The sequence below is a fragment of the Excalfactoria chinensis genome, chromosome 11 (genome assembly GCF_039878825.1).
Source record: "Excalfactoria chinensis isolate bCotChi1 chromosome 11, bCotChi1.hap2, whole genome shotgun sequence".
Classification (NCBI taxonomy): domain Eukaryota; kingdom Metazoa; phylum Chordata; class Aves; order Galliformes; family Phasianidae; genus Excalfactoria; species Excalfactoria chinensis.
Window position 1 is genome coordinate 14,273,496 of NC_092835.1, and position 22,882 is coordinate 14,296,377.

Genomic DNA, 22,882 nt, shown 5'->3' on the forward strand with positions numbered 1-22,882 from the left:
GTAACATATGAAGATAGATGCTAACTACTGTTTCTTCTTTATGATGGCCATAAAGTCAATTAAGGCAGAAACAGTATTAAAAAGGAAGAAAAAACCAAAAACACGGTGTTCTTTGGACAGTCTTTTTTTTTTTCCCCTGTTTTTACACACCAATAATAGAAAGCCAATATAAATCCATAGTATGTCAGAAAAGCAGTGGGAAACTAACAGTGACGCTGGGAAAGACCAGTATCAGAGGACCAAAGTGACACAATACAACCCATAGACATTCCAGGAAGTGTCTGCTGATTCTATCACAACCAAAACTGACGCTAGAGATACATTTTTCTTCAGCCAATAAAGTTTCCTATCACAACTCTCCTCGTGACTCGTCCAGAAGAGAAGAATTAACCTAAATGTAGTTTTCAATAAAACTATAATACATAAGTTACATCGACCCAAGTCACTGAAGACTTCAAATACTACCACTGCAAAAAAATACTGTTATGTAATATCATGTAAGCATTCCTGATAAGCTCCTGTGTTATTTCAGTCTGACAAGAAGCCATATCACCTTGTTCTTCATAAACATTCAACTCCTAACACCACATTCAATATAAACTTTGATTAATTCAACTTTGCTTCCAATCTTCTGATTTTTTTTACTCATTAAAATTTTGGACAAAGGATAATTTCCAGCTTTCACTATTTATAACATACTGATCACATTTTTCTTATGTATGGAACAAACATTCCCTTCCCATAGTGGTATAAATGCCTGAAGTGATCTGCAATTGTAAATTAGCTACTGTTTATGTGCAGTCTCATTGCTGTTAGTCACAGAAATATCACTTTGTGATGTCAAAGCCCACGTCACGCTGGCATTTTACCCAGCAGAACAATTCTAATTACATAAACTGTCAAGTAGCCCCTCAATATTCTTAGCTGCCGCCCAACTTGGTTGTTACATGTAAACTCAGTGCTATCTGCAGTCATCAACTTTTCTCAGTCTGGGTTTACTATGGAGCACATCATTATGGGCCACTGCCAACATCCTTACAGAAACCTTCGACTCGGGATGATCAGTCCAAATTTGCCTCATGCTGGTACCAAGGAGAGGATGCTGTCCTTACACCTCTGTCTAGAACGTGATCACCTTCATCGTATTACTTTTTCTTTTTACTTTTACTTATTTTTATTTCCATTTTCATTCTTAGCAGTCTCACAGAAGTCAAGGACTGTACGTGAAAGCCGGTTTTATTAGTAAGATGACAAGACTAGCAAACAAACAGCAAAATAGACCTGCTACATTACCTGAGTTTACTGGACTTCAGATATAGTCTCAACATCAAAATGAAAAGGTAGTTGCCTCATTATGAAGTGACAGGAACAAAGCAATCAGCTTTCTTTCGGTATCCAAAGAAAATGTAACCTTTTTAATGAAAAAGTATATTTTAGATACACACAGTTTAAACCCACAATCTGGTTTTAAGCAAAATACAACTCCAGACATAGTGCCTGACATTAAAATTTGCTCTGTTCGTAACATAAAAGAACTGATGTCTCTAATAATCACTAAAAGTCATCAAACTTCACGCATAAAAAAAGGAATTTTCACCATATCTCTGGAATTAAACTGTGAGAATCAAATGTAAAAAGGTGAAAGGCTCATGCTGCAGGCCCACATTCTGACATTATACAACCCACAAAGCATACAGCTCCCCCGCTATCATTCCAATGGGGCAAAACTAAACTAAGGGGGGAATGATGGAGATTTCCACGAGTTCTCAGCTAGGGGTGCAATAAGGGGCACTTCACAGTGATATCTTACAAACTGAGACGTTAACTTCATTATTTCAACACAGTTTAGAACTTTATGTGCCTCGGCCCGTATGATGCTTTTCCTCACATAACCACACGGAGTTAAAGGGGAAAAAGAGAGCAGCCCAGCCAGGCGCCTCAGCCTATCGCAGCGTGTTCCCAGCCCACCTGCCTCCTCAGCTGACTCCTCCAAGATAAATATCCCCGCTTTATTGGCTTCCCCGACTAAAACAACCTCAACTAACTGCTTGTTCACAGCACGCGCGCTTCAGATTGCGGGCATCGGTACAACGAACGAGGAATGACGGCAGAAAGGAGGTCGCTATGGATGCTAGAACAGCGCGACCCAATGCAGTCTGAGGGAAGGGGACCTCACAGCCCCGCCGGTCCCACACAAACACCAATAAATACCAAAGCCCAAGTCTCACCTTCCTCACACCGTACTGGTGCTCCTCGGGTTTTTCAGCCCTGCCTTCGACACTTTCCGAAGGGGCGGAGGGACGCGGTATTATTCCCTCACAGTGAAAAAGGGGCGCCCTGGGCTTTTACACGCTCTCGGACGCACGGTTAAATCACTCAAGTCTTACAGGGATGGCTTTGCTCATCACACATACGCCAAACACCACAGCTAAGGAGAGCCTGGGGGCAATGTCAATAGCAGAGCACAGCGCGATGTTTAGAGTGTCCTCAAGGGCGGCGGGCGCAGCTCCGCTCGTCGGCTCCCTGCGCGTCTCCTCAGCGCCGCGGTTCTCTCACCACACGCCAAGCGGGAGCAGCGGGCTCCGGGCTCATAGCGGGCTCATAGCGGGCTCATAGCGGGCTCATAGCGGGCTCACAGCCGGCTCCCGCCCGCGCCGCGTCCCAGCGCTCCGCTAGCAACAAGGGCGGTTGCTAACCGGTCCCTTCCAGTTCCGGGCAGCGCGACCGCCCGCGCGTTGCTCGATGGGAGTTGTAGTTCTGGGCGGAGCCGACGGTAAAGCGGCGCTTCCTGGGCTCGCGCCGCGGCGCGTGCCGGGATTTGTAGTGCTCCGGTCCGGCGGGAGGCGGCGGAGCGGCGCGATCCGGCGGCATGAAGAGGAGAGCGGGGGAGCGGGAGAAGGAACTGAAGGTACCCGCGCCTCGCTTCCTGCTCCCCTCCACCCCACAAAGGCAGTCTAGGGCCAGCCCCTGCTCCAGGGCTGCTGCGGGCGGACGGGTAGCGCGGGGTTGGTTCGTTTCCGAGTCCCTGTAGCGGCGCTGGCACCGCAGCAGCTGTGGCGCTTCGGGCGGGAGCTGCAGGGGGACGCGGCTCGTGCTACACGCGCGCTTCCCGTACAGAGCCGGGATCCGAGGCTGTGAGGGGGGCGGAGGGGCCGCGCTGCGCCGAGCGCCCGGGGTCAGCGAGCTGCAGGAGGCTGCGAGTGCCGCCACGTTTAAGGAGGGTGTGCAGCCTCACGCAGCGCTGACGAGAAGGGATTTTGCTCACGGGGCTTTGGGTACTTCCGTTAAAAAGGAGCGCCAGGTGCCGCGTGTGGGAGTCATTGCGGTAAGTGTGAAAACCTGCCGGCGGTGTGTTACGTAGCTACACTCCTGTCAACCAATTTGAAGCACTGCTGCTCTCTGCTAAGCCCGTCTTAAATAAACGCTTCTAGATCTCCTGTGTAACCCCCCGCGTGTTCAGATCGTGCCGGGACAACGTGCCCGGGAGCAGCGCTGTTCCGTGCATTGCAATGCGCTGCTTTCCCCGAGCGCCGTGCAGAGCGCCGTGCAGAGCGCCGTGCAGAGCGCCGTGCAGAGCGCCGTGCAGAGCGCCGTGCAGAGCGCCGTGCAGAGCGCCGTGCAGAGCGCCGTGCAGAGCGCCGTGCAGAGCGCCGTGCAGAGCGCCGTGCAGAGCGCCGTGCAGAGCGCCGTGCAGAGCGCCGTGCAGAGCGCCGCGCGCCGGTGCTGTGTTCGCGTGGAGCGGTGCGCGCGGGAGGTGCGTGTTTGCAAACTGCTGGCGGGGCGGTGCTGAGCAAGGAGGCTCCTTCTGCTACAGAGTTATAGACAGGTTCCTACGGTAACGCTTCAGCTAACTTGCGTGGCAGGCACAGCTGGCTTTGGTGCTACTGTTAAATTGTTGCTGCTAGGAGTTATTTCACTGCAGGGGTTCGATCTCGCGGTTTGCATCAGAATGCTTAAAGAGAAGGAAAACTAAATGGGTCCGTTCTGTAATTTGCTTCTCAACTCTGCAGCACCAAGCTGGCTTTCATCCTCATAGCCCTCCGCTTTCCCCCTCTGCTGAAAAATAGTAGTAACTGAAGTGTTTCAGTCCCGTTGTCATCTTTATATATGTATAAAAGCACACAGATGTTAACTGTCCCATTCAATCCAGGGTGATGGAACTGCATGAAAAATATTCTTCTTTTTGGTATGTACATTAATGCTGTGCATCTAAGGCCTGAGTTTAGTTATTATTTCGCAGTTTGTCTCAAACATGTTTGGGAATTAGGATAAGTCCTTACTGTTTGGGGTGTTCTGAAAGGGAAAAGAGGAGCCCTCAGAACTCCTGAAAACAGAGGGTATGGAAGCAGACGGGGTTGTACAAATGAACTGTTATGGGATCAGAATCCTCCTGCAGTAATACAAGCTGGTATTTTTTTTGTGCTCCTTTGCATCTGATGTTATCTTTGGGTTCCTTGTCTCTAAGCCAGGTTCTCCCTTCAGTCCATGAGCTGATATATTGTCCACCAAGAACTCACAGAACTATAGAATGTTTTGTGTTGGAAGGAACCTTAAAGCCCACCCAGTTACAATTCCCACTGTCAAGGGTCCTGTCTGGCCTGGCCTCAAGTGCTTCCAAGGGTGGGAAATCCACACTGAATGTAGATAATATGTGATCTTACTGCATTAGCATTGCCAGCGGTTCCATCTAGGCCCTAATCAAAACAAGTTTTCTTTTTCACCTCAAATAGGAGTGAGTTTAATCCAACCTCTTCTGGAGAGCAGGATTTATGGGCCTGCTAATGTGAGGGAAGTGGTTGGACCAAGGGGCTGGTTGGGTTTATGCTTCTCCTGGCAGCGTCTCTTGTCTGGAGAATTAAATCTTGAATAAAAGTTTGTGTTTTGCAATAATCGTGTGCAGCTGAGTGCTGTCTTTCGAAAGCCTGGTAACTGGTTTTAGCTTTGTAATTACGCGATATGCTCCTTTTATATGGCAAGCTGTTCTATCTCTTCAGTTTTCATGGGTAAGACCAGTTTTGATTTATGCTGTTGTGGAGTAGCGCTTCAGTTCCAAGGATGTGTGGTGGGAATTTTCTCAGAGTGCAGTGCTGTGATACAGCATTTTCCACTTTGTACTCACCCACTTGATTGACTGAAATGGAACGTCCAGTTGAAATGAAACTGCTTATGACTATGTGTGGTGATCCAGGCCTGATCTGAAAACAAGCTGGGGGATCATGGCCAGAAGTGATCTATGCGGCTGTGTTAAGCTCCATGTGGCGGTGGGTTGATGGTGATCTTAGAGGTCATTTCCAAGAATTATATGACTTTCTTAATGATCCTATGATTCTGTGTTGGGGATGGTGGTGTCCTGTGCGCTATCCCTCTGACTGTGAAGAGGATTGTAGAATAGAACCCACCTTTGGGGATGTTTCATGCCATCAACTTCTCTACTCTTCCCCACAGCAAATGTTACTTTTATGTATAAAAACAGAGCTGATGGAGGAGATGTTACTTGTTAACACTTTAAAATTCAGTTCTTCTTAGCCACCTTAGTGTTATTTTTATTCTCTTTGTGTTGTTGATCAGAGCTCTGTTCATCTTCTGGTAAACTTCTGGGTCCCATGTAAAATAAAAGCAAACACAAATGTGTTGGCAGGGAGTCTACTGGAAATAATTTTTCTTCTTAAACTTGAGAAGAAAGCTGCAATGCTGTTAGACTATTATCTTGATTAGTTCTTCTCTAACACATGTCTGGTTTCAAGCCTTACGTTATCAAAATGCTCGAGGTAAGTTTCAGTATGATATATGCCAAGTTCTATAAACTACATCTATATACTTCCTTTTGCCGCTGTTTGCATATTAAGGCTGTATGACATTGCCATAAGAAAAATGGGATGCTCAGTTAGTCTGGAGCATTATTTTCCTTTTCTTGAAAAGGATTACATTGATGGCCCAGTTCACAATTACCTTGTGTAGCTGTTTATGCTAATTCACATTGCTGAGAAACCAAAAGCAGCTTCAGAGAATTTATTCCGCAGACATTACTGTTATATTTGTACAGCTCCCAGTGCAGCTGGGACCCCAATCCAATAAAGTTATTGCTATACAAATAATAAATGCATCAATATGCGCGTATCTGAATATTCACAAGGCTTTTACAAAGATATTCATGTGTGATTTCACATTTGCGAGACGTTAGACAAAGTGACAAGGCAATATAAAGCTTTAAATAACCCAAAGCTTTGCATGTGTTTTATTTACAAGGAGTAGCAGGGAACATAGGAGCTTGGCTGAGATTTTGATGAAAAGTTATGTTTCCTGCATCATCTTCATTTTTCCTGGCTGGAGAAGATTATTTATTCGAGATGAAATGAGTTGCTTCAACATATTAACACCAAGGGGCGAAAAAAAGTATTCTCAGAATGCTTAAGAGATTTTTAGGATCAGTGGTGAAAAATATTACCCAGCCCATGAAGTGTGTCAACTTCATCTATTCAGAGTTTGCTCCAATATTTCATTACTTTCTTGGTTTTTTTGTTATTGTTCTGCCTCTTAAGATATAAAAACATTACATTTTCCAATTGACAGACTAAATAGATTCCTTTAGGAGTTTTATTTGGGCAAATTAAAGTTAATGAAACAGCTTAGATACAGTTAAATAAGCTTGTTGTTATGTTGTATTTCTGCTTAGGTAAGATGGTGTGCAGGTTGTTTTTTGCAGAATCAGCAGCCAATATGCCAGCATTAGTTTTTGTGCTAATCGCATTATTGGCCCATCCCATTATTAATGGGACAATAATTAAGAAATAGTGTTGTTAGTAAAATAACACACAATTTGTGTATTGGAAATGGTCAAGTAGAAACCTTGCATATGCAGAATAAAACACAAGAAAGAATGAGTGGCAAATGTTCCTCGCTTTTAAATTCATCACGTTCCTGCTGCTTAAATTGCCTCAGCTGCTAATGCTGGAACCATTACAGTAATGGACTCAGCAAATGAAGGAGAACCAAGACATACACACTTTATTACTGGAGGGGTAATTTTCTCTTCATCTGTAATAGCAGCAGTGCCTAGTATTGATCGGACCATCAAGATACTAATCCTCTGTAAAATTACTTGTTATAACTGAAAATGTGTAAATCCAAATCAGTCTGTGTCCCGACTTTCTACTTACTCTGGAATCTAGAGTAAGAGATGGTTTATTTTTTGTGATTTAAGGCCTTTATATTGATGATAGTAGGAGCTTTCTTTGCAAGAGTGAGTGCTTAATCTTAGCAATGGCCCAGGGTTGTCTTTTTGTTTTAACTAGAACATCACCCACTTAATTAAGGAGTGTGTGTCTATCTTGCTTCTCTGAATTGTGTTGGTACTTAGACTCCCCAGATTTATTAAACATGTTGTTTTACATTCAGTCTCTTGTTTTTTGCTGTAAATAAGAACAGATCTATGTTTTATGTCTTGTAAGATCTTGGAGTTGAGGATGCGAGGAAAGTGGATACTGAAAACATGAATTTGTGTTCTGTTGACTGTAGCCTGTAAGGCCATTGCATATGAGAGGAATGTCAGAGTAATCAAATGCCAGAGGTCTAAGGGGCTTCGGAGCTCTTCGATCCTAGTGGTTGTGACATAAGCTAGTGAATGGGAGCTGTTCTTAACATCTGCCCTATTCCGATATGCCCTCATGGCCTGGTTATTCTATTTTTTCTATTTTTTTTTATTTTTCACCTACTTAATCTTTTTCCTATACTCATTCATAGACTTGTTAGTTAAGAATATAAGCACACGTCTGAAACTTGTGTAGCCTTTAGCCAAGTGAAGTTTTGATTTTTGGCTTAGTTGTGTGCCACAAGTTTAATTGCCGGGGGTTCCATAACCCTGACCTTTTATCAGTTAGTAAAATGGGCTCCTGCCACATTGCAGTGATGGTAGGTTAAGGAGTCAGTGCTGGTGGGGCGATATGCAGAACTGGATAATGATTTTGAAGAAATAGGTGCCGTGCATTTTAGGAGTTTTTGTTTTGTAGCATCAAGTAGATTTAAAAAAAAAAAACCAACAAAACAACAACACACATGTTGGTTTATCCAGAGTATTTATATTCCTTCTCCTTTCTATTTCTGCCTTAATTTAACTAATCTAACTTCCATCACTTAGGGAGACTTCATGGTTTCTGAGAAGCTATTGTGGTACCTTTCTGGGTAGCCCTTCTCTCTATGAAATCTAATTTTTTTTTGCAACTTTACAGACCCTGATGAGCTCTGCTTGCTATCGAATAATAATTTAAAAAGGCCGAGTAGGGCCTTAGTTTAGTGGACGTTTAAAATTCAGTGTAAATGCAAGTTTTGGTATTCTAAAGTAAGAAGCGAGGAAGCACATTCTGAGTATTAATTGCACTTTCTGTTACCTGCTGGAAGCAGCTGTAGAGTTGGTCACAACTACTGGTGGTATTTGAAGTCTCTCCCAAGCCCTAAATGGAAGTGCCAGTCATGGCAATGCAACAGAAGTAAATCCAGGAAAAGCAAAACCCTTTTGTGGGTTTCTTGCTGTCAGTCAGCTGCATTTGTGGGTGATTTCAAGGGAAGAACAGACACGGTTCCTGAAAGATGAGATTCTTTTTGATTACTTTAATTCTTTGTGTGCCTCAGAACCCCAAACTTTTTCCCCTTCAATTTACGTATGAACTGAGCAAATGCTGTTTGCTTCATTTCAGTTCATGTGTCAAACAGCATCTTCCCTATAATTTTCTAGAGTGCGGAGATGTGTACAGAGGAGCTTCTTGTGTACCATGGCTTGGAGCAGTTTTCTTAAATGTACTGTTCAAGTCTTCTGCACAGGAAATGATAATTCTGTAATTAAAACAAGCGTTTTTGGAGTTACTGGAGTGTAAAACAAAGAAATTGTTTTACCCTATTTAGTATTAACTTATTTTGCCTTCATACACATCCGGCACTTTTATAAAGGAATGACATCTATTCCTCCTAGAATGTGCTCTGTTTCATTTTGCCCTTTTGTCTGCTGCTCATCCCACCACTTTTATTTAAGACTGTAAAGTTACTTCAGTGTAACTGCTGTTGTCACCTTTGCCCTCAGCTAATCAAATAGTTTACCTTGAGGGAAACATTTATCTCCCACTTTCATTATTATTATTTTCGTAGCTGTAAAGATATATATTTTATGTCTGCAGAAGGCTGTAACAGTGAAACGAGGTATTGATCTGCTGTATTTGGCAATTTCTTTCCACCTTGCCATCGATATCATGTCAGCCTCTGTCTGTACTGTGGTTGACCTCACAAATAGCTCTTTATGTTCCCATTGGATTCAAATGATATACTATTCTCAAAACTAAATCAATGAATGATTATAAAGTTTTTAGTATTATTTCATAAGCCTCAGGCAACTGGTACTTCATGTGGTGAATACTTGAAAAGATATCTGATTAAGAGATGTTGCTGATTCTGTTCAGAGGTTTAAAATTGGGTTGAAATCAAACAACCCGTAATACGAAGTTCAGCATTTGATTTGCATCTTTCCTTACAAATACTGAAACTACTGAAGCTTCTGCCTGTAAGTCACTGGAGAGACTCCAGTCTACAATGGCAGAAGATTTTAACTTCAAGCTAAGCCACTGCTTCTGATACATGCTGTGATGAGTGCAACAATTTAATGCACTGGATCTTGGCAGTCAAAGATCATGATTGGTAGTACAGTGTGTGCTGTGCTTTGAGGGGGGGAAAAAAGCTAAAGTAAAGATCAGATAAGGTTTTATTTGCCAGAAAGTGAACAGTAGTAAGTCTAAGCAGCTCTGCAACTGAAAACCATTGCTCATATTGCTCTGTAGTATCATACCCTTGGAGTGTACTTTTTTCTTTTTGGTCCTATGATGACTAGTTCAGTGGACACGTACCTTTTATGTATGTTTGCTGCTCTGTTTTTGGTTTTCCTTGTGGTATATGAAATGTACACCATATTGGTGATATTGGTTCTTTTGTTTTGATCTTAGTTCTTTTATTCATAGTAATGGTGATAGTGAAATATTTGGGCAGGAAGAGGACCTGGAGAAATGTTACGTTAGCACTAATTTCTCCCATTCCTTACAGCAGAATCTATTAAGCTTGGCAACCTTTTGGTACATACTATCTTTCATTTCCTAAACTTAAAGCCAGTGTTGTGGGGAAAAATAGCCCTGTGATACAGTCACATTAGCACCGTCCTCATAAATCACCTCTGTGGTAGGGAACGTTTTTCCCTCCTCTACAACTACAAGTTAAAATACAAAAGGAAGTTTAAGTGGATTTGTGAGTTATAACAAATGAATGGATGGTGTATGATAAGCATCGGATACATTGCTTGCGTTCTTTGTGATTGAGCTGTGTGTATGCAGTAACTCCTGTTCCTTTTGGACAGTGTTGGACTGTTTGAAGTTCATGCTGAATGTTGGAAAGACTTAGAGTGGTGAGGTGATGGAGTCAGCATTCCTAAAGTAGGAATGTTGTTCCTGCTGTAAGGTTTGAGGGGTCTATGTCTGCTTACGTGAAGAACAATAGCTTTAATGCTTCATGATCCAAATGTGCTCATCCTAAATAATGAAGTTCCACTTTCTCTTCAGTTTGTGATTTGTAGCTTGTGAATACGGTCTTTAATGCATTGGAGCCATGTCAGAGTTGGTACAGGGCAGGAATGTCACAAACATGGTGATGCCAGTGACCTGGTGAAGAGGAACAAGCAGTTTATATGTCAGTCTGTTGTTCAAGGGCAGGGCTTGGCCCAGGAAGTGCAGGAGAGATGGACTGCTCATGAGAAGGGCATAAAGAGCAAACCTGTATGGTCCTTTGTCAGCGTGATTAAATTTGGTGTCGAGCATGGGTTTGTATGAAAGATGAGAGGCATCACTGTTTATCTAATAATAAAAAGTGTTCCTATTTTTCCTGGAGTCTTTTATATGTTAATGGAGGCGAATGTGAATATGATCACATAATTTAAATGTGTAAGTAAAAAATATACATCTTTACTGCCAATGAGTTAAAAGCAAGGCGTATATGTTTTATGCAAAATACTGCCATTTCATTGTTAATCACACTGTTCAAGCCATAACTCCACACCAAACAGTGCTTTTAAAGAAATAGAAAATACTGTTATTGGGCCATTTATAATAGAAAGGCTTGGGATATGTAGAGACTGATGCAAAGTGTTTATTTGCGTGCTTTAAAGTATTTCTGTGTGGCAAAACTAATATAGAAATGTGGAATTACAAATCCAAGTGATTGTGCTAACCCTAATTAGCAAGGCGCTCCTTTTTAATAGTAGAGGAATCACTGTTGTTTAATAGAACAAAATATTTCCATATTATGCCCATCATAAAGGCTTGCCATTGCGTGAGAGCTGGAGAAATAATGGTAAGGTATTTGAACATTTTATATATTAAAAGAAAGAGAAGTTAAAAAGTTTGGATGTCTTTCTCCTCACTCTTTCTACCCTGCCGAATCTGGCTTGTTTAAAACAGCTGCTGGGAGTTCTGTTTAACGTTACACTTTGCATGCATTTGTGATTTGAAATGAGAGAAAGAGAAATTTGTGACAGGCAGTTTGAATGGCATGCTGTCAGTTTGGCTCTTCGTGAATTGGCAGCGGTCTCATTTAGGACCTTGAAATACGTGTCTGCCTGGACAGAATGAGAGCGCTTTGCATGTTCTGCAGAAGACAGCCACTCCTTGCTGCCTCACAGCACTCAGTGGTGCATGACAGTTGCCCTTCATTGCTGTCTGCGCAGAACTTAACCTCTGACCGCCCACTTAGTCGCTCTGCAGCGGCTGGAGCAGGCCAGGCTGCTGGTGAATGACGGGCATCGGCCTGCAACGTGCCTGTCATTATCGGGCTGTCAGGAGTAGCCTGCCATCGGGCTCCATCACGGCTTGAAACTCATGTGCAGCAGTCCATAGTACTTAACTTCCAGGACTGTCAACAGAACGCTCAAATGTGCATAAAAAATGCGTATTGAATATGTCTTTGATCATAATATAGGAAGATATTTTTCGTGTGTGCTGAATGTATTCATGCGGCTTTCATGGGGCCAAGAGGTTGAATCTGCTGCCATGGTAAAAAGTGAACTGTTGTCTCCTGTGGTCTGTTTCAAATAGCACAATTTAGATTTGAGCAGCTCTGCCAGTTAAACCCTCAGCTTGTCTTGCGTATCCTATCAGCTCTGCAGCCGGCAGTGTAAGCAGCACGATGCTCGACCAGTGGTGCCTGAGGTTAGCTGTCAAACGGCACTGTTATTTGGGATCTTGCTGTAATGTAGTAGTGTAAAAAGAGTTCAGGGTACGTGATTTGTAAAGCGGTTGTGAGAACTTAAAATGGCTGAAATTTATTTCAGGTGCCCCCCTGCTCTCTCCCCAAGAGTGTGAGAGTAGATAGCATTTATCATAATCAAGTAAGAAACCCAAGGCAATGTAAAACAGCCTTTTTTTTTTTTTCCTCAAGTAGAGAATACGGTGAATAGAAGAGCATTGGAATTCATTACAAAGAGATGGGAAGGATGGGCTTCAGTAAGTGATAAATGCTTCATGTTGAAAATATTTAATGAACGGATATATTTGTATTTTCTAATAATGAATGGTAAGGACTTTGGGGCTGAACCTCACTCACCCTTAATTAAATGAAAGGGAATTGCAGTGTTGGACTAGACAGGAGCATAAGCTTGGTCTGCAAGTGAATCCTTTAAACCAGCTATCATACAGTAACAAATAGGGAGAGTGGTTTTGTGTTTGGAGGAGTCATGTTCTGCTTTAGCATATTATTTACCAGTCACTTGGGCAAAACAAGCTAGGTGCAATTTATTTGTTCAATCTCTTCAGGCATATCTGTTTATCTTCTCTAAACATCCCAGTTGCTTCTCATATGAAATGTTTGATCACAGTGACATCACAGACTATAAATATCGTGGTCAATCACAATTCACTAGAGCTTTGTCATAATGGACAGCATAGATAAGAAGGTCAATGATTGCATTATCTTGCTATTTGGCTATAAGATGCATTTTTATTTTATATTTTTTTTGAAATGTTTTCACACTAATTAGGCAAAATCAATAAAATCATAGGAAGTGATTAGATTGGTTAATAGCACTAACTTTTCATAGTGTTTCGCCCTCTGTATATTTCTAGAATCAGGTTTGTATGGTTTCAGTGCTTACAATTTCACTTGCAAGAAACCTCTGTTTGTGTGAACTGATTTAGAAACTTAGATTGTGTCATAGAGATCCTAGTTTTCTTTGTCTTGCTTTTAGTCTTAAGTAGCACTGTTATTTAGTAATGGTCTAATTCTTTGATTTCAGTCTTTGCTGATGCATTCATATGTGCCTTGTCTGAAGTATAAAACGTGTATGCATCTATATACACGTGTATATATGCATAGAATAAATGTACAAAATTCTTTGACAAGGAAGTGGTTGGTTAGTGGACATGGAAATCACATTCCTCTAACTTTTTTTTAATAGATTTTAATTGCTGATATTAAGTTTTAGTTGGTGTTTCTCTCTTATGAGATCTGTACCTATGGATTACCTCCTGGTGAAGGAGAACTAAATTTAGGCTGTATATGTAAATACACTACTGCTTAATTGCAAAGAAGCACATAAATAGAGAATGCTGAAAAGACTAACCACTGTATTTGGTGCTGTCTCTAAGCACATAATGCTTTGTTGAGGGAATGAAAAAACGAACGTTCTTAGGATCTTGAAGTACTAATGCATAATTTCTCTTAACCAGGGTTCTTCTTTTGCCTTTTTTCGAAGTAACATTTCCTACTTCTGAGTAGAAGAAATTGACCATCATTATTCAGTTTATTGCATCTGTGTATAGGTTTTCAAATAGTAGTCCTTTTGTTAGCATTGTCTACATACAACGAACCCCACCATAAAAGTATCTTCTGACTTGTAGATATTAGAATTGAATGTTTAAAAGCAAAGGTGCAGTGAGTAAAGGTAAGTGGCATTGCTTTGTTTTGTTTGTGGTTACAATATCTAGACTGAAAGCAAAATGTTCTAATCAAGCAGAGAAGCTCCTGAAGTTCATTTGGTGGAGCAGGAGGGGTACGTGTGCTTTTTATTCCAGCTTCCAAAAATGTTTGGAAACTGTGTGCATGTACTTGAGGTTAGACATCCATGATCCTCTTTGGTGTTATCGGAGAAAAATAAATCCTTTAATGCAAAATAAAGGAGGGTTGGATAACTTAAGGGAAGTGCTTTGTTGTCACCTACACTCTCTGCAGTACAAATATCAGCTTGTCACAAAGGTTGAGACCTTTGTAGTGCATTCTTTCAGGATACAAATCTGTCTCTCTTCTGGCTTTAACGCAATAGCTGTAAAATATCTGTATTAGGTAAAATAGAGGTTAAGGCACCTTTAGGGCACTGAATTCTTATCTCTTTTTACTAGCAGTGGTGTCAACATGCACTAAAATGTGATGACCTACTCTCCTCTTTGATAAAAGGAAAATGACCTGTCTACTGTGGTCGATGATAGACTTGCCCAAGGCAGATTATATTGTCACCTTCTTTAGTGTTGGTGTATAGGAAAATAAAGAAAGGCTGGGATAGTTTTGTTTACCATAGAAGTATTTGACATTTCTAGCTACTGATAAAACGTACTCAAGGGTAGAAAGAAGGAACTGGTTTATGCGACTAAGCAAGGCTGCAAAGAAATGCAGAGATATTTTTTATTGTGAACCCCTGGTACTGCAGGACACATGATGCGTATCAGGAGATTCCTTCTTACAACTTCAGACACTCAGGGTTCAAGTTGTACATTTAACCCTGCTTTTTGCTTGTCCGTGGCCTTTTTGTACACAAAAAGCTGACATCTCTTGAGTTGTCTTGAACTTCTGATGTGACTGTATACTGTGCAACAGACAGAGCTTAAATCATGGATGTAGGCTAGTACCAGCAGCTTAACATTTGGGATGTCGTGGACTCGGTTGTTTTCTGGTCCAAGACCATTTCTTCTGTAACGTTTATAGTTTTGTAACAATTAATTTAGTAGTAATTATGAGTCATTGATTACTGTAACTGTGAATAATGACATGTATAAGTAACTTAGCTGGCTTAAACTTTAGACTTGAAACATCTCAAAGCATTAAATGACTTAAACCTGTAAGTAGTAGAATCACAGTGTTCTATAAATTAAATGAAGGTGATCTTCATGCTATTCAGGGGCTAGATTTATGGCTGAAGAATTGTTATTCATTTACATTTAAAATGGAGTATGTTTTAGAAATGGTTAACACCTTTGCAAGGTGGTGATGTAATGCATAAAATCCTTTTTGTCTGAATTCTTTTATAATTTGTCTTTTGTTGGGAAGCTCAAAGTTTTGGTTTGTTTTTTTTTTTTCCCCCTGAAGTGATAGAACAGACCCACATGAAATGTGTTTACAGCATGCTCTTATGTATACAATGTCTTCCCATTGCTTAGGAGCATTATACAGCTTAGGGTTGTGTACTTGAATCGGTCACTTTTATCATTTATTACTTCTCAATTTATTGTCTCAGATGTTCGTGCTTCTTAAATGAGTATTTAGCAAGTAATGTGAAGTGTAAAGTTACTGGGAAAATTGAAAAATAAGTTATTAATTTAAAATCTGTCCCCTTCATTGAGCTAATTTGGTTCTTGCTGATGAACTTATGTTACAGGAGTGAGACTCCACTGCACAGCACATTGACTACTGACATACCAATACTTCTGTTGGTGCTGATTGGAATTGCAGCACAATATAATTAAATAGGAAGTTTGTGTTAAGTCTTATTTAAAGCAGATCAGTGCAGCATTGTTTGATCCTGGAAGTTCTGGCATTTTATTCCTTTTTTTCTACCTGGAATGATATAACTGTGATTTTTCCAAACATCAAAGCAACAATTTAATCTTTCACCTACCAGTACAAAAGTGAATTAAGATACATTAATTAAAAACAGAAAGAACAGTGAATATGTCAGAAATTGTATTTCTCTTGTGTTAGTGTTTCTGCTGGTATCCTAGAAAGATAATAACCAGAGATGGTTTTGTAGAACTTTCATCTTTATATTTCTAAATGTATATGGAACTAAGTAGTACATTGGCTTTATACTTGGTTGGTCCTTGTTTTATGTAACTTCATTCAAGGAGCCATTTGTGTTGCTGAGTTCAGGTATTTATCGTTATTTTTTCATGATCAGTGTTTTTGCTGGTTTTTTTTGTAATGTTCATGTATTATGGAAGTTATGTTACAAACTGGAGATGATCCAGTTCCTAAGTATAAATTGGAGAATCAAGATAGTAGCAGAGCTGGGCAATGAGAGATGAATGAGCAAAATAAAAACTACCAAATAGCGACTTGCTGGAAGGTGCCAAAATGTTCATGTGAGGTAATGTTTATTGTGGGAGGTGATTAAATAAGTGGAAAACTGACACAACTGAGTGGAGAATCAATAATACGTGAATTCAAACACCTAGCACCTATTGGGTTCCAGTGTAATACTGTAGTGCTTATTTGACTGGAATGCAAAGCAGTGTTATATAAACTATATTATAAATGAATTTGCATGTGTCTTGCTGTTTATAAGGCTTGGTGTCACTCTAAGAAGGCGCAAGCACTGAAATGATGAGTGAAGGGCTCAGATGCTCCAATTTCAATACTAATGTGGCTGGAAAGAGAGAGCTGTGACTGCTGTGCTGATGAGGGCAGGAGGAACAACTCTTCCAAACCCAGTGCAGGAGAGCACTTCTGTTCCTCTCCTTTTCATTTTCATGATCTGAAGTCTTATTGGAGATGGCTATTAGCAAAAAGATTGTGGTTATGCTGTTTTATATTTGCATGAATTCAGATGAGGCTATTTAGCATGTAAGTAGATGAACACTTTTAAAGGCTACTCTTTTTTCACCTGGGCGTCTGTTAGTACCTGCTTGTGGAACGTAATAAGCAGGAGCAGTGAGTACATGGGGGTAGGGAGGATGAGTGGAAGTGTTATTCAAGGGTCAAATGTTAACGTAGTTAACAACAAGAACAAAAAAGTTCCAAACATGTTGCTTGAGAATTCATATGGCCTACTTGTGTGTAAGCCCCTGCAGGGACTTGGCCACGGAGTCCTCCTGAGAGGCACCTGGCTGGAAGTCTGAATAGCTCAAAGCCTCTTCATTTATTTCTGGAAAATTTCTTTTGCATGTGGAATCATCCCTTCCCCTGTGACCTGGGCCCAATTTTCTCTCTTATTTACTTTTGGAAATCTTTGGGCTTTCCAGATTCTATCTGTATGTGCAAAATTGCAGCCCTTTGCATGCATAATAAAAGCTCAATGACTTCTTGCCAGTGCTGTGATGATTTCCCATGCATAATACATTCAGTCATACTGTGCATATGCAGTGACAAAATAAGCAAAGGGGAATGAAGTATCCCTGTGGATGATGTCTGGGAGAGAGCTCCTGTCTCACTGTCAAACGTTTACCTCTCCAAACTCCCTGTAGATCTTTCTCCTTGGGCTCAGCGCCAACTGCAGCATCCTCCCCATCTGGTCTGTATTGTGAAGCTTGGAGCTCACCTCGACCTTTTTAGTCTCTAACTGGAGAGTTTTGCAAGTCTACCAAGAGGTAGAAAATGCAGAATTAGATGGCATTTCCTTAAGGCAACTTTCTGTAACAAGTCCTTGGTATTTGCCACTCTTAGTGTTTTCCTGTATAGAAAAAAAAAGTAGCGTGCAAGATCTTGCCTGCAGTCAGAACGCTATGGAAATTTTGTATCAGTTGACTTAATGGGAAATATTAGGGCTTCTATCGTCATTGTCCTTCAAAATTTGCCGGACTCTTCTTGGTTCATCTTTATGCTTTACTCAGTTGTGTTTATAGCAGCCCAGAGAGTTTTCTATGCTTCTCTGAATCATTTCTAGGCATTATATGTGTGCGGTAGGAAAAATGTTAAAAAATTGGAGGTAATAAAAAATTTAGCTAAAACCGCTGAAGCTCTCAAAAATTCTCTCAATCTCTGTTCTGACATGAGCAGTCAGCATTGCAGCCTCTAGAATGGGATCACATGGTGCCTGTAAATGCTAACAAGAAGCCTTAGATAACTTCTACTGACAACCCGGTACAGCTTTATGACATTATGCTGGCAAAGCTGTGTGTCGCATTTGTAGCTACATATGTGGAAAGGTATAGTACGTTTTGCTAACTGTAGTGTTTAGGCAGGTATAGTGATACGATGTCATGCTGCACGTAACTGTATCCTGGTGAACAACATATTTATCTATTTCTCGTTAAGTTAATAAATCAAGTAGCTTTTGCTGTTGTTTCAGATACAAACTGACAGGGATAAAATATAGTCTGAGTTCTGACTGGTTTCCAGTGTTTATCAGTGATGAAAAATTGCAGATTAGTCTGTTTATATGATCAGAACATTTACACAAAGGATATATTGTTACAGTTGTCGGTTTAGTTCTGATTATTACTCACTATGTCTATTGCAATTTTCTCATTATTATTGTTATTGAGCTCCGTGTGTAATAGATGGAATTACTTTGTCCACCATTTATTTTATGAATGGCCTACAGAAACATCAGTGTTAATAATATTATCCACTTAATGTACGCAGCAGTTTATAATATGGGTGGAAGCATAATGTGATGCCCTGTTCAAATTTTGTTGGCATGAGATAAATAGATCTAGTGCATTTGTATTGGTAAATGCATTGTTAAAATTGAGGGGATTTAGGAAAAAAAAAAAACAGAAGTCAATAAGTGATTGCAACTGCTGTTGTCTAATATGTGAGGAAAATTATATATGCTCAAAATTATATATTTTTTTAGGTTGAGAGGAAGTATTCCTTTTTAAAAGTAGGAAGAACTGAAAGCATCTGTTTTTGCTTATTTATTAAAGATATATTCTGCTAAATAAGTGAACTAGATGGGAGGACTTCAGCAATCTGGCTTCTTCACCCAGTAGTACAGGTGGTGAATATTAAGTGTAGTTAAGCTGAACTTAACAACCTGGTGAGTATTACATACAGCTCCAGTTAAATGAGCTGACCAACAGCAGCCTGTGGAAGAGGCCAAGTAAGACCTCAACTAATGTACCATCTTCATTTGGGGATTTCAAAAATTTATCTTCTCAATTTTCGTTTCCCAAATATATAAACTTGAGAAGTCTGAACGGTTTCTGTATTTCAGGATAAAAGTGACTGGACTGCTCCTCTGTATCAGATTGTACGATTCTGCAGCTTTGGGACCCCTCATATTTGCACAGAAGATCTGTGTATTTATTACCCATCTTGGATTCACCTTTTCCTTTATTTTCTGAGAATTTAAACTAATTGTGTTATTGAAGCAGAAGCTACTTTTGCTTTTTGTGAATCTCCTGCACCAGAAGATAGGCACCGGTGAAATTTTAGCTCAGTAGAAATGGTTTTTTGGCAGTCAGCAGGAGCTTCTTAGCCTGTTCCATCAGCTTCTCCATCTTTAAGATGCCATTTTTGAAAATGTCTTACAGGTAGTAAGGATGTGCCTTGGCTTCATGTAAGTGTATTAGAATATTAAGTCAATATATATAGAAAATATATAGAAAAACTGTTAACTGCAGTTAATAACCAGAAGTTTTTCCTGTTTTTTTTTTCTTTTTTCTTTTTTTTTTTTTTTTTTTTTTTTTCCCTAGAATACATAGACCTTTAAACAAAATCTCCATTGACTGTTATGTAAAAGCTATGCTGTTTGATCTGAGAATGTAAAGATAAGGCTTTTGACATGTTGAAGTATATAATGTAAGAATAGCAGTTCAGTTCTTTGCTTGGTTAAGACAAGCTTGATAGGTGGAGGTAATAAGTATTAGTCTGGCTTCTAAGGCTATAGAAGTGTTATACTAGGCTGAAGAAGGGCTTATGTATCCACAAATCTAGTTTGACTTTCTCCAGTGATTTTGGTTGTTCTTACAGAAGACACACCGCAGCTATTACCTTGCCCCCAGCCAGCATGGCCTCAAAGCAGCCCAGTGTATTTTGGATTACTTGGATCTGTGTGTCCCTTTGTTACACGTTAAAGACATAGACACCTCTAGGTACTTCTCAACATGCAAGCTGTGCTACACAGACCAGTAATCTTTCTTGCTGAAATAACATGATTCATCTATTGTTTAACTGTGCGGATGCAGAATGCATCTCAGAACTCAATTTTTCGTGCAGCTTACAAATTATACTTCAACTGCAGTCATTTGGTTTCACTGAAGATTTGTGCAGGAAAGTATACTCTCATATCTACTAGATAAGTTTTTTAACTAAATGCCTATACAATCTTCTTGCCATGAGAGATATGTCTTCAAAGTTGAATTTCTTAGAAGTACTCATAGCAGATGAATCTGTGTATTCTGAGCAACCTTTTAGTTCAGGGATTTATATATAGCAATTATCTAGTGGAATTTTGGACTGGCCAGCAGATTGCAGAGAGCTATCCGGTATGTTGCTTCTGGCCCCCAGAAGTACCTCATGTTTCAATAAGAGCTAAAATGTGTGCTCCACATGCACTTGCTTTGTTTCCAGCCAGTTGTACAGTACTACCTTGTTGCTTGTTTCAGGCTATCAACAATGCTGTGCAAAGTAAAGATATGTGGCCATTATGTAATAATTTTTAAAAAATCATAAAGCACATCTCATACTTCAGCAGAATATATATATATTCTGAATATATATATATATATATATTCAGTGTCTTCTGGTTACTCTATCAGCTCTTCAGATTTATTTTGTTTTTGCTTACTACAGAAAAATTACATCAAATGCAGGATAACAGAACACTGTCAAATGAGGAAGGTTTTATATGGACAGCATTAGACAGGAACAGAAAGATCCAGTGCACTAATAGGCGTGCTCACATGAGCTACCTAGTCCATTGACAGTTCTTTCCTTTGTTCTCCCCCTCGACCCACTTTCTGCCAGTGATTTGTGACATATTTGCAGGAGATCAAATAAGCCCTTGACACCTGATTGCGATGTACTGCTTGTTTACAGTTGCATTTTTGAAGGACCTCTAGACAAGATGGAAGGTTTAACTTAAAAGTAATTAAATTTGCATTTGCTCTGTGACAGGAATTTTCTTATGTATGCATCCTGTTGAGCAACTTTTACTGTAATTGGCCATGAAGTACCAAAATAAATAAATAAATAAAATAAATAAATAAAGATGCAGGTAGACAAAATCATTGTTGCCTACTACTAAAATCTATCATTGTATTTCGTAGGGACTGGCTTGTATCTGGGTTTGCGCCAGGTTCTTAGAAATACAGGAAAGCCTACTTGTTCTTTTTGGAAGGGAGAAAGGAGAGAGTTCCCAAGTACTGGACCTTTCTATGGATCTTCCTACACTACCTTAGTGGGGCTAAATCTCTATGGTGCTTGTAATTAACTAATCTCATTGATATTTACTTCTGCATTTGTTACTATCTGTTTTGCATTTGTCTGTCTTTTTTGGGGCATGGCTACCTTCTGTCCTCGGGCATCTTCCTTAGCTGTTTGATGGTAGTGTAGCTAGGGAATGAGCCACTTTTTTTTGTCATCTTGATTTTCTTGATCATAAGAGGTAGATCTGGCGTGAGGTGATGCATCTGTGCCAACTACTGGCACTGTATTGCCTTAGGTTGGCTTTAGGTTAAACCAGATGTGAGTTCTTCTACTTACATCCGTGAAGGTTGTTACTATACAACAGGCTGCATTTAGATGCTAGTTTAGACAGAATGGATTTCTGATTGAAAGAATTCAAATGCAAATTTCTTATTTTTCCTGTTTTTTTAATTTTTGAAGCAATCTTGAAGAAAGGACTGGACAAGTGAGCCTTAGTAAAACTGATCAATCTTATTCAAACAGGAAACTGGAATTGAATAACAGATTCTTCTGACTCCTGATCTGTACTAACCAACAGGAGATCCTTTAAGAACTTGCTAATAATAATAGCAGCAATGAAAAAAGTGAATCTTTGGCTAGCACTACAAAAATACAAAAGAATGTGTTGTTTTTCCTTTACTTAGCCATTTGTTTCTTTAACATTAAGCTAAGAGTTTACATGTCTTTTTTGCCAGCAAAAAATTCTGGAGCGGGCTCTGGCATTAGCTGTAAGTTGTGCTTTGTTCATTAGTTGATGAGTAGGTTAAAAACACTGCTGAGGTTTTGGTTAGTGTCCCAGTTTTCATCCTACAATAGCTCTTTGTGGCATGAAACAGGCTATCAATCTCTACTCTTCAAGGTACTACAGAAATGCTCTTTCCCAAATATGTGTAAAATGCTTGCATGGTGATGCATGGAATAGAAGTTCTGTTAATGTTACACAACCCAAAACTTTTCTTGTCTTTTTTTCCCTCTTTCTTATCATTTAGCTATTTAGTTCAGATGAATAAGCACCAGGCTGTTGTATGCTGGCAGAACTCTCAGTATTAACTTCTCTTTATTCTAGAACTGCCTGCCTGCAGCTTGCACTCAAGAGTATTTAAGTATATTTAATATTTAAGTAAGCATTTTATTTGGGGAGATAGGACTTCTTGCTTATCTGGTTCATCAGAGTCTTTAGTAGTCTGGCAGTTGGCAGCAAGCTTACTTAGAAGTAACTGTTTATTCTCCAGACGGTACTTAAAACAGTCACTGAGTTACCAAGTTTAGTTCTTTACTGAACTGTTCTGCAGCAATGTGTGACTCCCAGGATTTTTATGTTTGCATTCAACATGAGAATGTCTTAATGTGCTACAGGTCTGTGCTAATTCTTGTAAATCAGCATCCAAGATGTACTAAGCGGATTAAGTGTAAGAGAAGATCTCTGTATATAGTTCCAAGTGCAAACTCTGATTTGAAAGATAAGTAAAGCTGGACTTGATTAAAAGAGTTGTGTTTACTTTTTGAAAGCTGTTTGCCCTGATTAGTT

At 40.0% G+C, this 22,882-nt stretch overlaps 2 protein-coding genes across 4 annotated transcripts in view; one reads left to right on the forward strand and one right to left on the reverse strand.

Annotated features, from left to right (window-relative positions):
- Nucleotides 1-2,722, reverse strand: part of RPGRIP1L (RPGRIP1 like) — a 52,752-nt gene extending 50,030 nt beyond the window's left edge. For both annotated transcript variants that reach the window (XM_072346326.1, XM_072346325.1), the window contains exons 1-2: nt 2,229-2,722; nt 1,294-1,411 (exon numbers count right to left, since the gene is read on the reverse strand). The gene's annotated coding sequence lies outside the window, so the exon portion shown is untranslated. The remainder of the gene's footprint in view (nt 1-1,293; nt 1,412-2,228) is intronic.
- An 89-nt stretch (nt 2,723-2,811) lies between these two features.
- The window catches only part of FTO (FTO alpha-ketoglutarate dependent dioxygenase), a 219,720-nt gene continuing 199,649 nt past the window's right edge, over nt 2,812-22,882 (forward strand). For both annotated transcript variants that reach the window (XM_072346328.1, XM_072346327.1), the window contains exon 1: nt 2,812-2,908. In XM_072346328.1, the coding sequence (XP_072202429.1) occupies nt 2,870-2,908 (39 nt within the window). In that variant the 5' untranslated portion in view covers nt 2,812-2,869. The remainder of the gene's footprint in view (nt 2,909-22,882) is intronic.